Below are 21663 nucleotides of genomic sequence, written 5' to 3'. Positions count from 1 at the left end.
ACCCGCGCTGACAACGACAACTGGTTTTGAAGCCAGCGACGCTACCGACTGAGCTATTTCTTCGGCCTGAACCCCATATTGGTAATACATGTACATTGCACCATCTTGATGGTTAAATACACTTGAATTCAGGTGACGTATACCTTTTAGCTGTACTCTGCAGTCTCTTCTAGTTCAATTCACCAACAGATAAGTGATGGTTCAAACAGAATAGGAGAAGAAAGAACAGCATGTTCGCTCAAAAGAAAAATTGCCCTTGGACTTTGAAAAGAAATATGATTTACACAGGAACATGATTAAAACAAGTGCTTTTGTAACTCATTACTTGTTTACAAGTAGAATCAGCTGCCTGCAAATGCTACAAGCGCTATGGTCTGCTGACATAGAATTCTGAAAACATCTTTCTGTTGCAGATTCAAAAGATGGGCAAGGGCAGGATTCCCCTCTCAGGGGAGGCAGAGGTGGGGACGGAGGAGAACAAGGGTGAGTTTAAATGAGAGAATAATAAAGATAATAAGGGTATTCAGCCCTGAAAGTAAAACAAAATGGTGTACTTGCCTTTGAATAGTGATTCCGAACATTTACTAGCCAGAGAGCAAATTTTACAAGCCGAACCAACAATTTGTTTCCGCAACTTTACTCGCATTTGGCGAGTAGATGAACATTTCTACTCGCCAGGTACATGTTTCTACTCGGCGTGGCGACTAAAATACTCGCCACTTTCAGGCCTGGTATTTATATGGCGCAAACCTTAACATACTTCTGAGCGTTTTACATTTTGGCACTTAATATTAAAAAAAGGCATCTTTTAAGATCTAGAATCTGAGAAATGTGTGTCATAACAGAGGTAAATTTACTGACACAATAAATAAATCATCTCAGAAAATGAGGTATTTAAGTTGAGGGAGTCTTAATGTGGTGGGTCTTAAACTTCAGGCTTTTGAAATGCTGATTTCTTTTATGCTACAATGTACTTCTTCTTCTTCTTCTGCGTTCGTGGGCTGAAACTCCCACGCACACTCATGTTTTTGCACGAGTGGATTTTTACGTGTATGACCGTTTTTACCCCGCCATTTAGGCAGCCATACGCCGCTTTGGAGGCCAGCGTCTTACCACCAACCCATTGCGCCCGTCGCTACAATGTACTGATTCTGTTCACAAAAGTGACAGTCATTTCCTAACAAATCATTATGTCACATCTCAGAAGTTAAGAATGGATTTTTAACATTATTCTTCAAATATGTGTGTGTGTGTTTCAGACCGATGATGGTGATTCATGTATGTGATGAAGCAAAAAGTTGTGAGTATTCAGTCTTACCAAAAAGGTTGATGTTGAATAGGTTTTTAAAGTACTGTAGCATGATGGTTGAGGTAGAGAAACAAAGGGGGAGTGTGTGTGTGTGGGGGGGGGGGGAGGAGAGAAAGTTTGAGTGTGTGTAAGTTTATGTGAGAAAGTGTGTGTGTGTATGCAAGTTTTTTGTGAGTTCATATATACATGTATGAGAGATGAGGAAGGGGGGGGGGGGAGTATGTGTGTGTTGGGGGGGGGGGCGGGGGGATGGGAGAAAGTATATATGTGTGAACTTGTTTTTGTATCGGAAACAGAGAAAACTTTGTATAGGTTAATATTTCATTTGTCTTGATGTGAATAACTTTCATCCTGTTGGTCTTTGTTTTCTAAAAAGTAAAATACAATCGGAATAAATCTGAGGGCTGCCTTTGGTCATGTCAAGCAATGACCAGTTGTTTTTTCATTATTTTTGCAATTATTCCAGGCAAGTTGGCTCTTTGACAATGACAGAGATTTCTCTCTTTTGTTTTTTCTACTAGTGAAGAAAGACTTCTACTGTCCAAGAGATCTGCTCGTGGCAGAGATGAAGTATTTTGCCGAATATCTATCAACTGATACGCAGCGTTGCGAGGAGGTGGATATTTCTGTACACTGTGACGTGCAGATTTTTGATTGGCTGATCAATTACGTTAAACGAGGACACAAGGAAATAGGCGACTCTCCAAAGCTTGGTGAGTGAGTCTGATACAGTGGATTATGCCCCCTTAAGACCGCCAACATCTGAGAAAGTTTGGTCTTTTTGAGGAGGTGGTCTTATAATAGAGGTAAATTTACAGATGTTTTGAACAGAGGTGTTAACATTTTTTAGTTACAAGGCAGGCTAGCAGTCGTATGTAAAAGAGGAGGGGGGGGGGGGGGGGGTAGGTGTCAGTTAATCAAATAACACATTTTTCTCAGTTCAAACTACTAGAATGATGCTGAGGAGGCAGGACTAGGTGTTTGAAATCAAAACTTTTTCTTTTTGTTGTGCAGAGGCGAACAATGTGGTGTCAATCCTGATCTCTTCAGACTTCTTGAAGATGGACACACTGGTAAGTGCTTTTACAGCAAACATCAATCATAAGACAAGATCATTTGTGACCCTCCACCACGGAATGAGTCGCATGTCACCTTTGCATGATTTTCATATTTTTACATTTTCGTAACGAGATTTTTATGCTCTATTCAGTGGTGAAAACCGTTTTAGAAAAGAGCGAAAACTGTTTGAGTTATAAGCCTGTGACTAAGGCGACCCACACACTGTTACCAGGCACTCCCCGGACTTATATCAAGCCTAGCGCAGAACCGCGCGAGGTGACATGCGACTCATTTCGTGGTGGAGGGTCACATTTATGAGTTTTTTGGTTTGTTTTTGTTTTTTGTTCAAAGCCCGATTTCGTTGGCACAAACACAAAAGTGAATGATCAAACAAAACTTAGAGCCCCCCGACCCACCGACCCCCCGACCCACCCTTTTGTCAAAATCAGCAATGTTTGGAATTAAATCTGATTTTTTTCTGGGCTGTGGTGTATCGGTTTGATATGATTTTGTTTGTTTGATAAAATGCACAATGGAGCTCATTATTCCCTCCGATACTGTCAGCTTAATACTGCCACTGATAGGTGCTTGCCTCACCTTCAAGGGGCACAACTCTTCCCCACATACACACACACACACACACACACACACACACACACACACACACACACACACACACACACCATTGATTAAAACCCCATGAAAGAGTTATTTACAGAAATGTTCTATTCATGACAGAGAGCAAACTAAAAGCAACTTTGTGTTGCTATAGTATCTGTTTGAATGGCATTGCTGAAGTAAAACCACACAAAACCCTTATTATCCTCTGATTCACTGACGTTTTCTCTTTTATCTTTGCATCTTTTTTAAAGTTTACTAATCTAGTTTTCCTTGCTTCCCAGTCGTGCTAATCATTTAGTTAATATGACGGACGCACTGGCGTGGTGGTAAGACGTCGGCCTCCTAATTGGGAGGTCGTGAGTTCGAATCCCAGTCGCTGCCGCCTGGTGGGTTAAGAGTAGAGATTTTTCGTGTACACACGAAGGGGGTTACGTCGACCACTAGCAGGTCTGCACATAAGTTGACCTGGGAGATCGGACAAATCTCCACTCTTAACCCAGCAGGCGGCAGCGACCGGGATTTGAACTCACGACCTCCCGATTAGGAGGCCGACGTCTTACCACTGCGCCACTTCGCCCGACACACACCGGTCACATACCAAAAATAAACAGTGGCTTGTTGAGAAATGAATTTGTTACATTTTTAAATTAACTCATGACAGTAAGTGGTTAGGGTGTTTATTTTGGATACATGTCCAAGTAGAGGGATGGACTCTTATCCTACGTAGACACCAGGCCAGATCTGAGATAGTGATCGAGCCCAACTGTTTACAGGCAGGAAGGCGTGTGCTTTTAACGTCATCCTAACTGTTGATTGCGATGTTTTCAGGTTCAAGAGTGCATCAAGTACTGCCATCGCAACATGACAGCCATTGTCAGTACCAACTGCAACATGAATTGTATCAATGACAGACTCATCACACGGTAAGTTGTACAAATGTGCAGCTTTTTCACAAAATATCACTTGTAAAACTTCTTGTGATAAGTTTTTTGAAAAGTAAATCTTTTTTGTTTTGTTCAGAGATGGGTTAATTTGATAGGTCATGGTTTAGATGGGGTAATGGGTTGATTTGATAGGTCATGGTTTAGATGGGGTTAGGAGAAATAGAGAAGAGAGATTGTGTGTGTGGTGTGTGTTCTTACGTGCCAGTATGTATGGATGCATTGTGCTTGGTGCCTTTGTTATTATATGCATGTGTGTGTGTGTGCGTGGTGTGTATTCTTTTGTAAGTATACAAGTGCTTGGTGTCTTTGTGTGTGTTTAAAGTACATGGATTCTTATGTCAAGATACTGTATTCATAGCTTTATTAACCCACAACCGTGAAGAAACTGTCAAACAGCATGACATATATTGTAAAGCATGAGCACTAATCAGTCTCTACATGCAAGATTTCATTTCCTTATAATCTTCAAAGAACATCTGACACACCCAGAAGTTTATTATTTATAACCTCTGTGCCTTATTTGCATTCTGTTGAATAGCATCACCGATCTGTTCACACACAATGAGGCCGATGACATCAAGGACAGGAAAGACAAATTCAAAAGGTAATCATTGTCTTCGGTTGTTGAATACATCATGTCAGATGGGTGGGTTACAGGTGGGGATTTTTTCGATCTCCCCATTCAACTTACGTGCAGACCTGCTCATGCCTTTATCCCCCTTGATGTGTACAGACGCAGGGTAAAGATCCTGTAAGCCATGTCAGAGTTCGGTGGGTTATAGAAACACAAAAACTCACAGCAAGCATCCTCCCATGGCTGCCTAAATGGTGGGGAAAAAACGGTCATATAAGTATAAGCGCTAGTGGAAAAAGATGAGTGTTCATTAGAGTTGCAGCCCTTGACCACAGAAGAAGATGAAGAAACCATGTCATATAAAGACGATCTATGAACTTCCCAATGCTTTTAGGGTTTGATGACTTGTGGACATTTTTTTTTTCTTTTTCATTTTCATTACTTTATTGTCCCATCGCTGGGAAATTCGGGTCGCTTCCTCCCAGTGGAAAGCTAGCAGCAACGGAGTCGCGCTACCCAGGTGTCCGCGTGTTTAGGTGTATTCAGCCACCTGCACTTATGGCAGAATGACCAAGGTCTTTTACGTGCCATTGTGATGACACGGGGGTGAGACATGGCTTCCGTCTCTGGGTCTGCACATAAAGTTGACCCGTGTCCGTCCCGGCCCGAATTCGAACCTGCGACCTTTCGATCACAAGTCCAGTGCTCTACCAACTGAGCTACCGGGCCCCCATCCGGGTCACAATATTATAGGGTCAAGCTTGGGACAAAAAGTATAAACTTGCCATTGGCATTTTCTTCGAAATCTATATATGGAGCCAGAGCAGCAGCTAATTTGTTTCTGATTCATATTGCCTATGACAAAAATAAAGTTTTATGAGCCTTTTTTTAAAAAAATTTTTTTAAGTAAACAAGTATAGAAGTTGTGTAACAACATGTATAACATACTTTTTTTTCAGCAAACTTTTTGCCAAGAAACTGGAGAAGCTGTTTTCTCCGGATTACTCCTCACCGGACTCACCAGAGAACGCCGCCACCATTTTCCGGTGAGCTCATGTCCCTTGTGTGACTGTTATAAGGCCACACAAAAAAATAGTCTGTTTACGGTATCCCGACCGATCCTATTTTTTCGCGCGACCCTAGACTTGTTTTTGGCATTTGGGAAAAAAGAAAGAAAAAAAAAGTCATTGTTTTTTTGGCAAAATAACTTAAAAATATGTGGTTTTTTGGAGGGAAAAAAAATCCCGACCTACCGACCCTATTTTTTTTGGCCTATGTTACCGTAAACAGACTATTTTTGGGGGGGCCTAATGCAATTATCCAGTACTGATTTTAGCAATGGAAGGATATATAGGCCAGTATTTACAGAGGTGCTTTCTTGGTTTCTTTTCCTGTTTTTGCTGTTGTTTTCTCCTGCTTAAAAAGATGTGAAGTATGTATATATATTTTTTTTAGATGCATGTGCATTTTCTGTGGGATATAAGTTGTTTATCAACAGTTAGTTATTCATATAATTTTTTTGCAGCTGCAGTGTTTGTCGTCGCTTGCTGACAACTAGCCTGGAGAAGAAAGTGCGTTGCATGCCAAGCAGGTAAGTGTTTCAACTTGTAATTGTGTACCAGGGTTGGCCGAATCTCAAAATCTTAACTCGCCAACCGGGCGAGTAACTTCAAAAAAGTCACTAGCCTGTGCCAGAAATTTTGCAGGCCCGGTACACACCACAGTTGTATCTGCAGTGTTTATATGGCTTTGAAACTCGATGTGACAACCACAAATGTTGCATTTGAGCAGCATTTTCCCTGGCCAGCAGGGCGAGTTGCCAGGCGGTTTCTACTAGCCCGGCGGATGTTTTATTCTCCCCTGGCGATCGGGCGGACGATTTGGCCATCCCTGTCTACCTACGTGTGTGTGTGTTGATTGTCCTTGCTTTAGCTGGTTTTTTGACTCACATGCGAAGCAAAAGTGAGTCTATGTACTCACCCGAGTCGTCCGTCCGTCCGTCCGTCCGTCCGGCCGGCCGTCCGGAAAACTTTAACGTTGGATATTTCTTGGACACTATTCAGTCTATCAGTACCAAATTTGGCAAGATGGTGTATGATGACAAGGCCCCAAAAAACATACATAGCATCTTGACCTTGCTTCAAGGTCAAGGTCGCAGGGGCCATAAATGTTGTCTAAATAACAGGTATTTTTCACATTTTTCACATTTTCTCTGAAGTTTTTGAGATTGAATACCTCACCTATATATGATACATAGGGCAAAGTAAGCCCCATCTTTTGATACCAGTTTGGTTTACCTTGCTTCAAGGTCAAGGTCACAGGAGCTCTTCAAAGTTGGATTGTATACATATTTTGAAGTGACCTTGACCCTGAACTATGGAAGATAACTGTTTCAAACTTAAAAATTATGTGGGGCACATGTTATGCTTTCATCATGAGACACATTTGGTCACATATGATCAAGGTCAAGGTTACTTTGACCCTTATGAAATGTGACCAAAATAAGGTAGTGAACCACTAAAAGTGACCATATCTCATGGTAGAAAGAGCCAATAAGCACCATTGTACTTCCTATGTCTTGAATTAACAGCTTTGTGTTGCATGACCTTGGATGACCTTGACCTTGGGTCAAGGTCACATGTATTTTGGTAGGAAAAATGTGTAAAGCAGTTCTTAGTGTATGATGTCATTGCTAGGTTTAGTTATTTGACCTTGACCCTGAAGGTCAAGGTCATGTAAAGGTCAAGGTCAAGCATGTGAGTCGTATGGGCTTTGCCCTTCTTGTTTTTACATTTAGTCAAGTTTTGACTAAATGTTTTAACATAGAGGGGGGAATCGAGACGAGGGTCGTGGTGTATGTGTGTGTGTCTGTGTGTGTGTGTAGAGCGATTCAGACTAAACTACTGGACCGATCTTTATGAAATTTGACATGAGAGTTCCTGGGTATAATATCCTCAGACGTTTTTTTCATTTTTTTGATAAATGTCTTTGATGACGTCATATCCGGCTTTTCGTGAAAGTTGAGGCGGCACTGTCACGCTCTCATTTTTCAACCAAATTGGTTGAAATTTTGGTCAAGTAATCTCCGACGAAGCCCGGACTTCGGTATTGCATTTCAGCTTGGTGGCTTTAAAAATCTGAAAATTGTAAAAAAAAAAAAAATTTTATAAAACGATCCAAATTTACGTTCATCTTATTCTCCATCATTTTCTCATTCCAAAAACATATAAATATGTTATATTTGGATTAAAAACAAGCACTGAAAATTAAAAATATAAAAATTATTATCAAAATTAAATTTTCGAAATCAATTTAAAAACACTTTCATCTTATTCCTTGTCGGTTCCTGATTCCAAAAACATATAGATATGATATGTTTGGATTGAAAATACGCTCAGAAAGTTAAAACGAAGAGAGGTACAGAAAAGCGTGCTATCCTTCTCAGCGCAACTACTACCCCGCTCTTCTTGTCAATTTCACTGCCTTTGCCATGAGCGGTGGACTGACGATGCTACGAGTTTACGGTCTTGCTGCGTTGCATTGCGTTCAGTTTCATTCTGTGAGTTCGACAGCTACTTGACTAAATGTTGTATTTTCGCCTTACGCGACTTGTTTATAAGTTCAGTGCGCACACATATTCACATGATTCAAAGTTTTGTAAGTTAAAACAAAATTCTTAGGGCATGCTGATGTGATTTTGCATGCTTGTCACCTTGACCTTGGTTTAAATATTAATGAACTGTCTGCTGAACAGAACTCCATTGATTCCATACTTTTTTTTAAATGGTCCTGAAAACTTCATTGTGTTTCTGTGTTGTAAACGTAACAACAAAGAAAATGACGTTTGTCGCTCATTTCAGGATATCATAGATTACCACAGCAAGCTGTCCTTCAGTTCCTCTTCTTACTGTCTCAGAATGCGGCTAGTATCTTCATTGCATTTTTTTGGTCATAAATGTGACAGGGTGATGCAGTAGTCTCCCTTTCACAGCAGCTGCTCTGCAGTGACAGAGTTGTCTCCCTGCCTTGAGTGTGAGCTATTTAAAGTAGCTCTACATTTCTGGTATGTCAGCCCCCGACCTTCACCCCAGCCTAACAGAACGGACGGGCTTAAAACACAGTGCCGCGTTCAAAAAGGCTCTCCACCGGTCCACCCCCCCACCTCCCTGTGCGTACAGCTGGTACGCGTCCCTGTCCCCCACCTCCCCCACTCCACCCCACTCCACCCCCACCCCAGAAGGAAGGGGGTTCGTGTCTCGAGACGTCACACCTACCACATCTCAACTCTCGCTCACCATACCCCAACTACTATTGGGTGCGCGCGCCCGCCGGCACCCCCTGCCGGGAGCGAAGGGCCAGGGCTCCACCCGGCGGGACGGTAGCTGTGCACCGCACACCCTAATAGACCCTCCACACCATACCCCAACTACTCTCTTGTTCGTTCCTTAGGCGAAAATCTATTTTATTCTCAAACTATTTTAGATGTATGTAATTACTCGTCAATATACGACAAACTATTTTATACGCAACATTATTTAGAGGCCAGTACCATGCGTATATACCCCATATCTGTGTGAGCGAATGTGTTCGGTGCGTCACTGTGGCATAGATAGCTTTCTTAAACTGCAAGTGAAATGAAAAAAAGGCCTATGTGCTGTACATATCTGCTTTTAAGCCCTCCCTGTACAAATCTGAATCACCTGTTTTAACCTTTGATTTTATAAAGTGGCTCTGAAATTTTATCACTTTTTATAAAGTACTTTTTTGGAAAATAAACGTATACTTTTAACATCCTATTCCCAATGCTCTTGGAGACAACGGGTGCCAAACCCAATTATATTAAATCACACTATCTAGAAGAAGAATTTATCCCTCTTAACAAACTTTTATCATCACTACTCCTGCTACCCCGTCATCCTCCCCTCTTTTCTCACTTTTACCAGCTCCTTAGCGTATCAACAACTCTTGTCCCAAATAGAAATAGTTTCTGAGAGGACGTAAACTCCCCCCTTTAGTTTCCTGGTATGTCGGTAGACAGCACACCCGGGGGATGTGGAGTAGGTGTTTGTGATAGGTCTGGCTGCTGTGGTCACCTGGTATAATTATGCTCTTGCCAACCTTTAAGTTGACAGAGCAGTTTCTAGCTGGCTATTTATTTGCCCAAACCCACACCTGTTTGACTGGCTTTTTCACCAAAGGAAAGTGTTTCGTGCACTCCAGTTACACAGAAAGCAATGTTTTATCGTCTGTTTCAGGATGACGGTGGATTACCACGGCAAGCTGTCGTTCAGCCACGTGAAGGACTCAAGCTTCGACGTGAACACCCAGCTGGTGGAACTCAAGACACAGGTGAAAACATGGCGCGACGTCTACTGGCGCGTGTGGGGCACCGTCAACTCCCTCCACTGTTCACGCTGCGGCGAGACCTTCCCGCTGACAGAGTTCGGCCACTGTCGCTTTCACCCCGAGGCCCCTCGCTATGACAACAACGACCCTGGCAGCCTACTGTCCAGCGTGGGCGTCTACCCCTGTTGTCACCTCAAAATTGTCCGCTTTGACCCTCTGGTGCAGAACAAGGTTGGTGGGGGTGGAGTAGGGGTGGTGGTGGGGGGGGGGGGTTAGGGAGTGGGGGTGAAGAGAGGAGGGGCTGGGGGGGGGGGGGGGTGTGTGCGCGGGCATCTACCCCTGTTGTCACCTGAAGCTAGACTGTCTGCTTTGACCCTATGGTGCAGAACAAGGTTGGTAGGGAGTGTGTGTGTGTGTGTGTGTGTGTGTGAGTGTGTGTGTGTGTGTGTGTGTGTGTGTGTGTGTGTGTGTGTGTGTGTGTGTGAGAGCACAAGATGTAGACAAATGGTATTAAAAAGGGGGAATCCTTAACTTGGGCCCTAGGGTGTCCACGGTAATACTGGAGTGCCCCGTGAGGAGCCACAGTCTTCATCTGTATTTTCTTTTCTGTGCAGGGCTGTCGTGTGAAGGACCATATCATCAGCTTTTCAGATCCTGCTTCCGATAAGGAAGCGCTCAAGACGGGTATGCATCGCGTGTACGACGACCTTCTGTCTCGGCGCGACGCCATTTGCGTCCCCTTTCAACGACTGTCTGATGTGAGGTAAAGTTGCTTCCCCTTTTCTTTTGATAGGATGTATCTACCATTTTAATACCAGGAGTGAAATTGTGTGCTGTGTACAAAATGAAAATACTGCATGAATTTGATTTTGTTGTGTGCTTTAAATGTATGTGTTTGCATGCAACTCTTAATTTACAAGTTTGAAGTCTATAGTGGCCAGATTTTGCTACTTTTGTTGCCAGTTTAATGGAATTGCTAACTCATTTTCAGGTTGTGCATGTGTGATTCAATTTGCCAGATATATATATGTGTTTGGTTGTGTGATTGCTTTTATTTAGGCAGAAATAAATGAATGCTCCCTCAAGAATGAATATTTCACGCTCTGACTATTTCACGCTAGCAGTATGGCATGTTATTGGTCTGGATATTGTGTGAAGTTGACCCAGCTAGTGTGTGTAACATTTTTATAACCGTTTTGTTCCTGTGTACACACTTATAGTTCATCTGCAAGTGCTAAGAAGCGGTAAGTGTTCAACCGTGTGCAGTGAAGGATTTTGGTGATGTGATGTCACAGTGTTGCGTAGTTGTGGTGTTGTGTGCTTTTGCTGTTTCAAATTTAAAGTGTGTAGAAGCGTTGTAGCAAACAGATATATATATATATCTATTTTGTGGATGCTGTCATGCCAAGAAAAAGTGAAAAGTTAAGGGGTTTGGTGCTTCTAAATACTGCTTGAAATAGTTCTTCCCTTTTTTTATACTTTTCATTTTTTCATTACTTTATTGTCCCATCGCTGGGAAATTCGGGTCGCTTCCTACCAGTGAAAAGCTAGCAGCAACGGAGTCGCGCTACCCAGGTGTCTGCGTGTTTAGGTGTATTCAGCCACCTGCACTTATGGCAGAATGACCAAGGTCTTTTACGTGCCATTGTGATGACACGGGGGTGGGACATGGCTTCCGTCTCTGAGTCTGCACATAAAGTTGACCCATGTCCGTCCCGGCCCGAATTCGATCCTGCGACCTTCCGATCACAAGTCCAGTGCTCTACCAACTGAGCTACCGGGCCCCCATCTCCTTTCCATCTACCCTAGCTCTTTTCTCAGGATCTGCAAGTGAGGAGAGGGTTCAATTTTGTCAGCTGAATTCTATTGTGGTCTGTTGGCTTTCGCAATTGCTAATCGATAGAACATACCAAAATTGTGGTATATATGGGTCATTCCATAAAGCTGTGTACCAAAAGTGTGACATGCCTCATGGAAATTGAAAGTGTCTGAATAGGTTGTTTTTACGGTTTATGTGAAAGATATAGACATATGTCACGTTGCCATGCTAAACAAAAGATTAAAGTTTAATCTTTTTGGATACCAGGGGTGGTCGGAAAGTTGTGTAACATCACACATGTTTAACGTAACATGGGATCTAAACACACAAAACAGATAACAAAAAGCCATAGTATATAGTAACAAGCTTTTTTTGCTTCACATTTAGAGCGTATTCCGAACAAAATGCAGTCAGGGGAAACAAACTGAACTAGTGATAGGTAACAAAAACGTATTTTTTGGTTGTGTCAAACAACAAACAAACATCGTCTGTGTGAAGTAACAAACAAATCCACTCGTGTGAGTCAATAAATAACATTGAGTCAACATGTAGCAACAAGATGTACACTGAATGCCCAGAATCAGGTTATCACAGAGACAAGTAAGGCTAGGTTAGCCGAAACCCGAAGGTTGAGACGGTGAGCGCGTCTCTGCGAATACCGTTTTGCCTAATATTTTGTGCAAATTGTTAAAGCAAACATGACATATCTATATCTATTTTATTTGGGAACTGATCAAAAATGCAAAGAAATCATGTTTGTGTGAGACGATGACTGTCCATGACATTGTTGCGCGCTGTTTGGGTTGTTTTGCGCATTGCAGTAATAAGATGCGTGCCTGTATGATCACGTGAGACCGCGAGACTTGTGAAAGATCTCGGCAGTTGAGCGGGAACCTTTGCGAAGTAAAGAACAAGAAATGACTTCGCTTGCTCAACTCACTTTTATTGCGTTTGACTGAGAAGCGTTCACCCAACAAACAACCACCAGAACAAACAGAACAACAACACCACATTTGGATTTGTCATTACAATTTTCTTAGTTGGGAAGAAATTCAGCCTCAGAAATTATTTGCCCAAAATTCATAGAAATTTAGTGTTAAGGCGATGCGTGGCACTAAAATTAAACTTGGAGAATACATGGAATAACCTAGTGTTCTTGGTAGTCATTGAAGTGACTTATAACAATCAATGAAAAATGTGCAAATATTAATGGACACAGATCGGCGTTGCTATGGAAACAGCCGCCATATTGGATTTCTAGAAAACGGTTTTACAGCAACATCATACATCAGAAATGCACGATATTTGGCACAAAAATACACATGACTTTTATCTACAATCACATATCTATTTCGCAACAGCATTTAATCTGATTTTCTTCGATTTATCGTTTTCGGAAAGAAAATATAGTCGAGTGTGTTCCAATTTTGATGAAAATTTAACGTTTTTTTTCCCTTAACTCTTACAACTTGAACAGGACTAGACTACAAAGAATAGCCTAAGACTTGACCAAGAGACACCGAGCACGTCTATGACAAAATAAAACATTGAAATGTCGAATTTTGTTAAAATATTAACTTTAAGAGCGAAGAGTCGCAAAAGGTTGCCTACGTAACATTCGTCCCTCGTTGGTAACGACTCACAAAACACTCCACGCCTGCTGCGTTCCAAAAATATATGGATTTTTTTTTATTGAAAAACCTTTCACCGATGCTGAAGAACATCACTGGCGAAAGAAACACCAAGTTTGATGCGTTGATAAGTGACAAATATCATTTTTAACGATCCAGCGTAACCAGAACAAATAGAAACGAAGCTTAGTGGCGACACGCGAAAGGCAAAATCACATTCAAATCGGATCAAATTTACACGGCGCACATTCTAACACGTTCATTTCACATCAGTTGTGCCTAATTATTCGTGCGTGCAGAAGTTATAGACATGTTCACGTAGTTCGCGGTTGGTTTTGGAAACCAAATGTTACGTAGGCAACCGGTTTTTTTTAACGATCCAAATGCACACTGTAAACATGTGTAGGGAAAAAGATCTAAGTGCATTTGTAACACTAGCACAAAACACAATGAAGATGTATATCGGGGATCGTTCTTGGTCGCATTTCATTAGCAGCCACACGGATACTTAAAATCAAGATTTAAGCATGTCACCAAAAAACCGCCATTTTTGACGTCATTTTCAGTGTTTGCTTTCATACAAAACACTAACCAACGAACAATTTTCTTGATTATATTATCGTTATCTCTTTGGTCAATTTGCAGTCTGTTGATATCCTTATATCATTCGAGAAGCAAGAAAAACATTCTGAAATCTTACTCTAAAGTCATGACCCTCTTGTGGTACTGAGCTTTGTGGAACGACCCATATATATAATTGCTTGACGACAAAATGATATAAAAAAGCAACCCAAAAAAACCAAACTAAACCTAAACAAACAGACAAACAAATATTGCTTGGATTGTTTTGATAGTGTAGAGATTGTCATAGGACAGCCTGAAATGAAATCCTTCACATTGTTTTACACAGGGACTTCTATATAACTGTAAAAAGTAAGACCCTCACTAAGGTCACAGGACATTCATTGTTTAGTACAGTAAAACCTGTCTATAACAACCGGTCAACAGTAATTGTCTCTAAAGACATTGGTTGGTATAGAATGGTGAATTGTATGGAAAAAAATCGTCCGGGACCTTTTGGGACGGTCGTAATGGGCAGGTGGATGGTCGTTACAGAGAGGTGGTCGTAATGGGCAGGTGGATGGTCGTTACAGAGAGGTGGTCGTAATGGGCAGGTGGATGGCCGTTACAGAGAAGTGGTCGTCAGGACAGGTTTGACTGTAGTAGATGTATTTTTGCTGTAGCTGGTACAACTTAAGTAGATGTAAAAAAAAAATTAAAAATTTAAAAACAAGAAATTTATTTAAACTTTTGACGTATCTTGTGCTTGTTGTATCTCTATTTGTGTAACTTGCTTTGTAATCTTAGCTTTGCTTCGCTGTTTCTGTAAGTGTCTTGTCAATTATGTTCTTCAATATTTTTTCTTCTCTATAAAATGCTTCTCATATAGTTAGTTTTCAAATGGCACATCTAATGGAATATCAAGGCTTTATAATGATCGATATGTCCAGTTTATGTGTAAAGTTGAAAATGATAACATTAGCACGAAACAGACTTTTGTGAGAAAGAGAATGATTCTCTATTAAACTCATTCCATCGTTCATAGTGATATTTACTTGTATTTTGAAAGAGAACACTGAAAGGAACATAAGACTAATTGTAAAAAATAATCTTTTTTTATAAAACGATCCAAATTTACGTTCATCTTATTCTTCATCATTTTCTGATTCCAAAAACATATAAATATGTTATATTTGGATTAAAAACAAGCTCTGAAAATTAAAAAAATTAAAAATTATGATCAAAATTAAATTTTTGAAATCAATTTAAAAACACTTTTATCTTATTCCTTGTCGGTTCCTGATTCCAAAAACATATAGATATGATATGTTTGGATTAAAAACACGCTCAGAAAGTTAAAACTAAGAGAGGTACAGTAAAGCGTGCTATGAAATTAAGCACAGCGCAACCGCTACCGCGCCAAACAGGCTCGTCACTTTCACTGCCTTTTGCACTAGCGGCGGACTACGTTCAGTTTCATTCTGTGAGTTCCACAGCTTGACTAAATGTAGTAATTTCGCCTTACGCGACTTGTTTGATAAATGTTGGCTGCATTGTTCTAATAAACAAAGGGAAGCAAGCACTCTAAATGCATACGACATGTGTAATAGAGTTCACCTTCACCTTCACCTTTACTGTTTTTCTGTTATTCTAATATTTTGCAAAACACAATGCAGCATAGGATCAAAGTTGCTTGTTTATTTCAATGCTTGTTATTCTCTCAGGTGCCAGGAGAATGGTTCCGAATAATTCTCACTTACTGAATGTTTTTGATGACGTCATATCCGGCTTTTTGTAAAAGTTGAGGCGGCACTGTCACACCCTCATTTTTCAATCAAATTGATTGAAATTTTGGCCAAGCAATCTTCGACGAAGGCCGGACTTCGGTATTGCATTTCAGCTTGGTGGCTTGAAAATTAATTAATGACTTTGGTCATTAAAAATCTGACATGTCAAATTTCATAAAGATCGGTCCAGTAGTTTACTCTGAATCGCTCTACACACACACACGCACACACACACATACACCACGACCCTTGTCTCGATTCCCCCTCTATGTTAAAACATTTAGTCAAAACTTGACTAAATGTAAAAATGAAGCAAAACAAGTTACGTTTACAGGTGTGTTTATCTGTAAGAGCAAAGTAGTATTTTGTGATCAATTAAACTACACTGTTCCCTTTGAACTCAACTCTCAGTTCTGATTTCAGGGGAAATTCGACAAAAACATGCAATGCATGCACACAAACTTGATACAAGAAAACATGTAAATTATACCACAAATATTCAAAGGATATTAAAATAACTTGTTTGAACCATACGATTAGCTCACCAAAGCAAACTTATTCTGCCAGTTTTACTTAAATTATTGAGATGATCCTGAGTGAAAAGAACTGCTCTTGAAGTTTTGAATCCCTTGGAACGATTGTTAGGAAATTGTTTGACCTGTACCTGTACTGTGTTGTCTGTATGTGTGCAGCGAGCTTGAAGCAGAGGTGTTTGGAAACGAAGTGTACGCCAGCAACTGTCACTCGAGTGTGTCGACTGTTCCGTCACTAAGTCTGGCTGGCCGTGATGACAGAACTGAGGTGAGTTGGTTTTGTGGGCCTCCACCTATTGGTATAATAAACAAAGGTAAGTAAGCACTCTAAATGCATACGACATGTGTAATAGCTAGAGTTAGTGAGAGTTATTCGGAACCTGTCTCCTGGCATCTAAGAGAATAACAAGCATTGAAATGAACAACCGACTTTCATCCACCTTGCTGGTGCTATGAGATCACAGGTACAAATACAGACACACTGAAACCCCCCTTTTAAGAACCCCCCCTCCCCCCTAGGACTCTCTCCTTTTTAAGGCCTTATTATTCTCAAATTTGTTTGTCTTAAAATGGGGATTTCACTGCACAGCATTTTCATTGCTCAATGAACATCAGGATTTTGCATTACTGTTATGTAACCATGCATAATTATGCAATCAGGGACAGGCTTGTACCTTTAAAAACTAAGTGGCATAATTCTCAGTGGCAGGGGTAGAGCATTGTTTAGAATGAAGGTGGGGATTGAAACTGTTGTTCTTCTTCAACCTTAGCATTCGCTGTATTGCTGTCATTTCACACTGGACGATGTTTTGATTTCAGACTGGGCGGCCACCTCCAAGCCTGCAGGCACTGACCGTTGAGCGAGAAGTCTCTAACGATGACGATGACTTTGGCGGGAGTGATGACGAAATTGGTGATGAGGAGTCAACAGGCGCTGGTGGGTGTGCTGTCAAATAATCAAGACATCAGTCTGTGTGTATGTGTGAGTGTGTGTGTGTGTGTCTGTGTGTGTGTTCATGTGTGTGTGTGCGTCTGTATGTATGTGTGATTGTTTGCGTTTGTGTGCGTGAATGTGTGCATGCGCGCGTGCTTGCAAGCTTGTGTGATGCATGTGTCTTTTATGAATACACATGTTTTCTCGTACCACACTTTCTATGTTTGCATTACTCTATATTGAATTTTCTTCAGCTTTGTTGCTTTTCTGTTATTTTGTTAAACTTAGTGACAGTAACAGAAATTTACCCTCAGTACTCTAGAAGTACATTTTTTGTAAAGTCCAGAGATCATTATGTGATAGAGATATCCTAGAATGATGCCGGTGATTTGTTTTGTTATACGATACAGTGAGGAGGACGAAAGGCACGAAAAGATCGCGTGTGACCATCAACCAACAAGCCATTCTGCTCCATGCTCCCGTGTTTGAGTGAGTTCTAGTCTGAACAAGAGCAGACACAGGTTTACTTTGACGAACATTCTATAGAACCATTTTATTATTTCATGTTTCAAGAATCAGAAAACAAGAAAGGTATGTTGTTGGAACGTTTCATTATTGACAGCGGTCTTTTAAGTTTGTTTGTTTGCTTAACGCCCAGCCGACCACGAAGGGCCATATCAGGGCGGTGCTGCTTTGACATTTTAACGTGCGCCACACACAAGACAGAAGTCGCAGCACAGGCTTCATGTCTCACCCAGTCACATTATTCTGACACCGGACCAACCAGTCCTAGCACTAACCCCATAATGCCAGACGCCAGGCGGAGCAGCCACTAGATTGCCAATTTTAAAGTCTTAGGTATGACCCGGCCGGGGTTCGAACCCACGACCTCCCGATCACGGGGCGGACGCCTTACCACTAGGCCAACCTTACCACTAGGCCAACCTTACCACCAGACCAACCTTACCACTAGGCCAACCTTACCACTAGGCCAACCTTACCACTGGGCCAACCTTACCACTAGGCCAACCTTACCACTAGGCCAACCTTACCACTAGGCCAACCTCACCACTAGGCCAACCTTACCACTAGGCCAACCTCACCACTAGGCCAACCTTACCACTAGGCCAACCTTACCACTAGGCCAACCTTACCACTAGGCCAACCGTGCCGGTGGTCTTTTAAGTGCACAGACAGACACACACTAATTATGCAGAAAAAAAGTTATCTGACAAAATGTTGAGCCGCTTGCAGGGAAGACACAAGCAAGGCATTATGATTTAAGGTAGTTCACTGGACCCGTTAAATATAATTTGGTTTCTCCCAAAAGTTGGTTATTTTTTAAGTTCGATCTGTCTGCTATGCATTCAGCACACACAAAATATAGGGTAGTGGGTTCGTTTCGGAGCTATGAGTCTCGGAAGACAGTGCCCGTTTTGAATTTTGGACCGAAAAATCGAAAAATGGGTATGTTTTGAAAACGGCCAATTACACAAACATCTGCATAGGAATAGTCATTTAAAAAATATCACCCAAAGCAGCAATGGGCAGGTAACGAAGTGCACTGGTAAACGAAAATGTTGCGCATACTCAAACTTTGTGACGTCACGTCTTTTGCCAGAGTTTATTTTAAATTTGTTCCTCATGTTGAGGTATTTTATTGCTGGTAGCCTGGAAATAAATTACGATTTGATGAGATGGGTTGTAAACGCAAGAGCGATCAAAACGGCATTAAAAAAAACAAAAAAACCGACAGGTTGGTAGTGTTTTTAGGGGGGGGTTCACTCCCTTGATTAACCCCACCCTTTGCACTATTACTGTCCAGTGTGCCTCAGAAAAATATGTGTCACGATAATGTAAAGGGCTGTTGTCCGATCATTTGTCTCAGATATATGAGCCAACTAAATTATGTTTTTAAAAACCACTGTTACATATGACCTCTGTTGAAAGTCAAAGGTCACCGCAACTTTGAAAGGCCACAAGTCCGATTCAAATGTGATAAAAACGCCAATCAAAAGGTGGAGGTCACTTGTTTGATACAAGTGTAACAATAAAAATTAATAATCAAGGCTTGGTTTATAATTTTGCTTAATAGTGCGTACTGTTATTTGTTACGGTTTGAAGGCTGGGACTTTTTGAGGGTGGAATTAAAGCAATTTTTCGCCTTATGGGCCCCTTATGCCTCGAAGGACTTCAATTATTGTATTATCTGCTGCCAGCGTACAGTAGAAAGAGGGCTGCATACACAAGACACTTGTTCTTAATACTACTGGCTGTTATTCTAGTTCAAACACCGGTTAAATTACATATCTTAACCCGACTCACATTTAGCATTAACTTCAGATTAATAGCTTGGACACTGAACTACGCTTCACCCCTAAAGGGGAAGCAACCCCTTAAAAAAGAACGGCCTTGACCCAAACCAAGTTAACAAGAGTCAAGGTCATACCGCTCTCGCGACCTATCACGCGAGACCCACCCGGCGCCATGTTAGAACGTCACTCCTACTTCAGCCTCCGATCAGCTCGGACGTGTTTTCACAGCTACGCTAAAGGCTTTCAGCCTACTACTGTTTTTCAAGCAGTTTTTTCACCCCGTTCTACAGGTCCCTGCCTAAGCAAGATTGGGTGAGCTCTTTCTAATTTGTTCGGCTCCTGTTTGTTTGTGTCTTTCTCCGTTTTGCAGTCTGTTTCGTGTTTACGTTTCTTAGACTGTTTGTTTTCGTCAGCAATGGCTGACAAAGAGAGAAAGAAGCCTCAGACTAGGCAAATGGCTGCTGAGTGTTCGCCTAGTAAGGTCACACATAAAGAGACAGGCAAAAGTACTACCGTCTCGGTTCATGATCCAGTTTCGCAAACTACCATGTCCGTTAATATTTCGGACCCCGATAGCCCAGTCATGCCTGTACTGAAAGAAGCTAAAAGTAAGGCTCCTTCAGCCAAGAAGAGACGTAGTGGTAAAGACAAGACTCGTGCGAAAGATGATTTTTCCTCCCTTTTTGAGAAGTTTTCTGTCAATATGAATAACATGTTTGCACAACAACAGCAGTTTGCAGCTGATTTGCATGCTACTCGTAAGGAGTTGCACTCGCTCCCAGCGGGAGTGGGCGGAGTGGCTTCGCTGGCTTACGCTAAGGTTCCGCCTTCATGCACTATCACGTCGGCCGACGTGCACGCAGAGCAGGGTGATTACTTCGTTCAAGGGGCGGTTTCACGCTCTTCAGGTTTGTCAAGTTCACCGGTAGCCAGGTTCTCTGGTGAAAGTGTTCATGTTAGGCCGGAACTAGTAGCCCCCCCGCCACGGCCGGGGGGTGAAAGTACGACTCCCCGGAGGCTATCGCTCTTAGCAAGCGGAACTCGGGGGGTCGACACCGGACAACAAGTTGGGCCGGAACTAGTAGCCCCCCCGCCACGGCCGGGGGGTGAAAGTTCGACTTTCCCAGAGGCTATCGCTCTTAGCAAGCGGAACTCACGGGGGGTCGACACCGGACAACGAGACAGTTGTACTCACAGGCAGACTGGTATGTCTCCGGTGAATGTAAACAAGTCTCAACTTCCTCCCTCTGGGCAGGATGCTGCTTTTGGGCAGGCTTTGCACGGTCCTTCCGTTTTGCAATCAGCCTCGCCTGTGGTGGATCGTTTTAGTGACGCAGCTAGTCACAGTGACTTTCACGGTCCAGCCACAGCAGATTCGGAGTTCGATGATTCTCACTCACTTTCTGAGGAGGAAGTCGATGTCAAGTTGTCACTCAAACTTAAACCAGCTATGGTTACTGCAGCTCAGGTGTCTGCCAAGTACTTCGCTGAAGGGGTGACAGCTACGACGAGCTTTGCGGCACCACCACCCTCAGCGGTGGGTGATTTCCGCCCTGCCTTAACGGAAGTTCAGGGATATCGTTTTAGCGAGTCTCCTTCTGTTGCTTACGAACTTTCCAAGGTGCTGGCTAGAACTTCGGGTTCTGAGAATAGCTTGCCTGTGGATACTGTGCCTTTACTGACTGCACACGGTCAGGCGCCTGATGCTGCTCAGCCATGGCTTGCCTCAGGCCAGTTACGGAAGGCGAGCACTTCGTTTCATGCACGCAAGTTTACTCTCTCCCGTCGTCACCACAGCCTTATTGAGACTTACGCTTTGCCGAGTGCACCGCTTCCGGTCACTCCGGAGTTGGCGAACCTCAGAGAGGATGTCTATCGTTTTGACAAACCTTGCACTTACTCTGAAGGTGCATTGATTGGTTTGGAGGAGACGGGAAGATACTCGTTGGAACTTGCGTCTCTTTCAGAGACACTTCTTAGGTCTCTTTCTCGGTCGATCGCGGTGTCGTTGGATCCTTTCGAATTTCGAAACGACGCTAGCGTGAAAGACGTTCCCATACTCCTGGCCTCTTTGGCTAAGGTTTCAGCCGAACAAATGTCAGTCGCGGCACGGTTGTACGCACATGCGGTTTTCACGCGCAGGGACGCTTTCTTGTCTGGCTCTAGAATTCAAGACAAGTCTACTTTGGACTTGCTCAAGGTCTCTCCTTTCACAGAGGGGTCTTTGCTC

The 21663-nt window shown here is 42.3% G+C and overlaps 1 protein-coding gene across 5 annotated transcripts in view; it reads left to right on the top strand.

Annotated features, from left to right (window-relative positions):
- LOC138975116 (SANT and BTB domain regulator of class switch recombination-like) overlaps positions 1-21663 on the top strand; it is a 39153-nt gene that overhangs the window by 1752 nt on the left and 15738 nt on the right. For 4 of the 5 annotated variants that reach the window (XM_070347776.1, XM_070347774.1, XM_070347773.1 and 1 more), the window contains exons 4-17: positions 414-483; positions 1260-1300; positions 1831-2022; positions 2324-2382; positions 3818-3912; positions 4472-4537; positions 5467-5553; positions 6033-6098; positions 9763-10084; positions 10468-10616; positions 11074-11097; positions 16344-16452; positions 17004-17121; positions 17529-17607. In XM_070347776.1, the coding sequence (XP_070203877.1) occupies positions 414-483; positions 1260-1300; positions 1831-2022; positions 2324-2382; positions 3818-3912; positions 4472-4537; positions 5467-5553; positions 6033-6098; positions 9763-10084; positions 10468-10616; positions 11074-11097; positions 16344-16452; positions 17004-17121; positions 17529-17607 (1477 nt within the window). The remainder of the gene's footprint in view (positions 1-413; positions 484-1259; positions 1301-1830; positions 2023-2323; positions 2383-3817; positions 3913-4471; positions 4538-5466; positions 5554-6032; positions 6099-9762; positions 10085-10467; positions 10617-11073; positions 11098-16343; positions 16453-17003; positions 17122-17528; positions 17608-21663) is intronic. The other variant, XM_070347775.1, reaches the window with a different exon arrangement.

This window comes from Littorina saxatilis, linkage group LG9 (assembly GCF_037325665.1).
Source record: "Littorina saxatilis isolate snail1 linkage group LG9, US_GU_Lsax_2.0, whole genome shotgun sequence".
In the NCBI taxonomy this organism is placed as follows: Eukaryota; Metazoa; Mollusca; class Gastropoda; order Littorinimorpha; family Littorinidae; genus Littorina; species Littorina saxatilis.
Note: the sequence above shows the minus strand (reverse complement) of the source record. Positions and strands in the feature narration are given on the sequence as shown.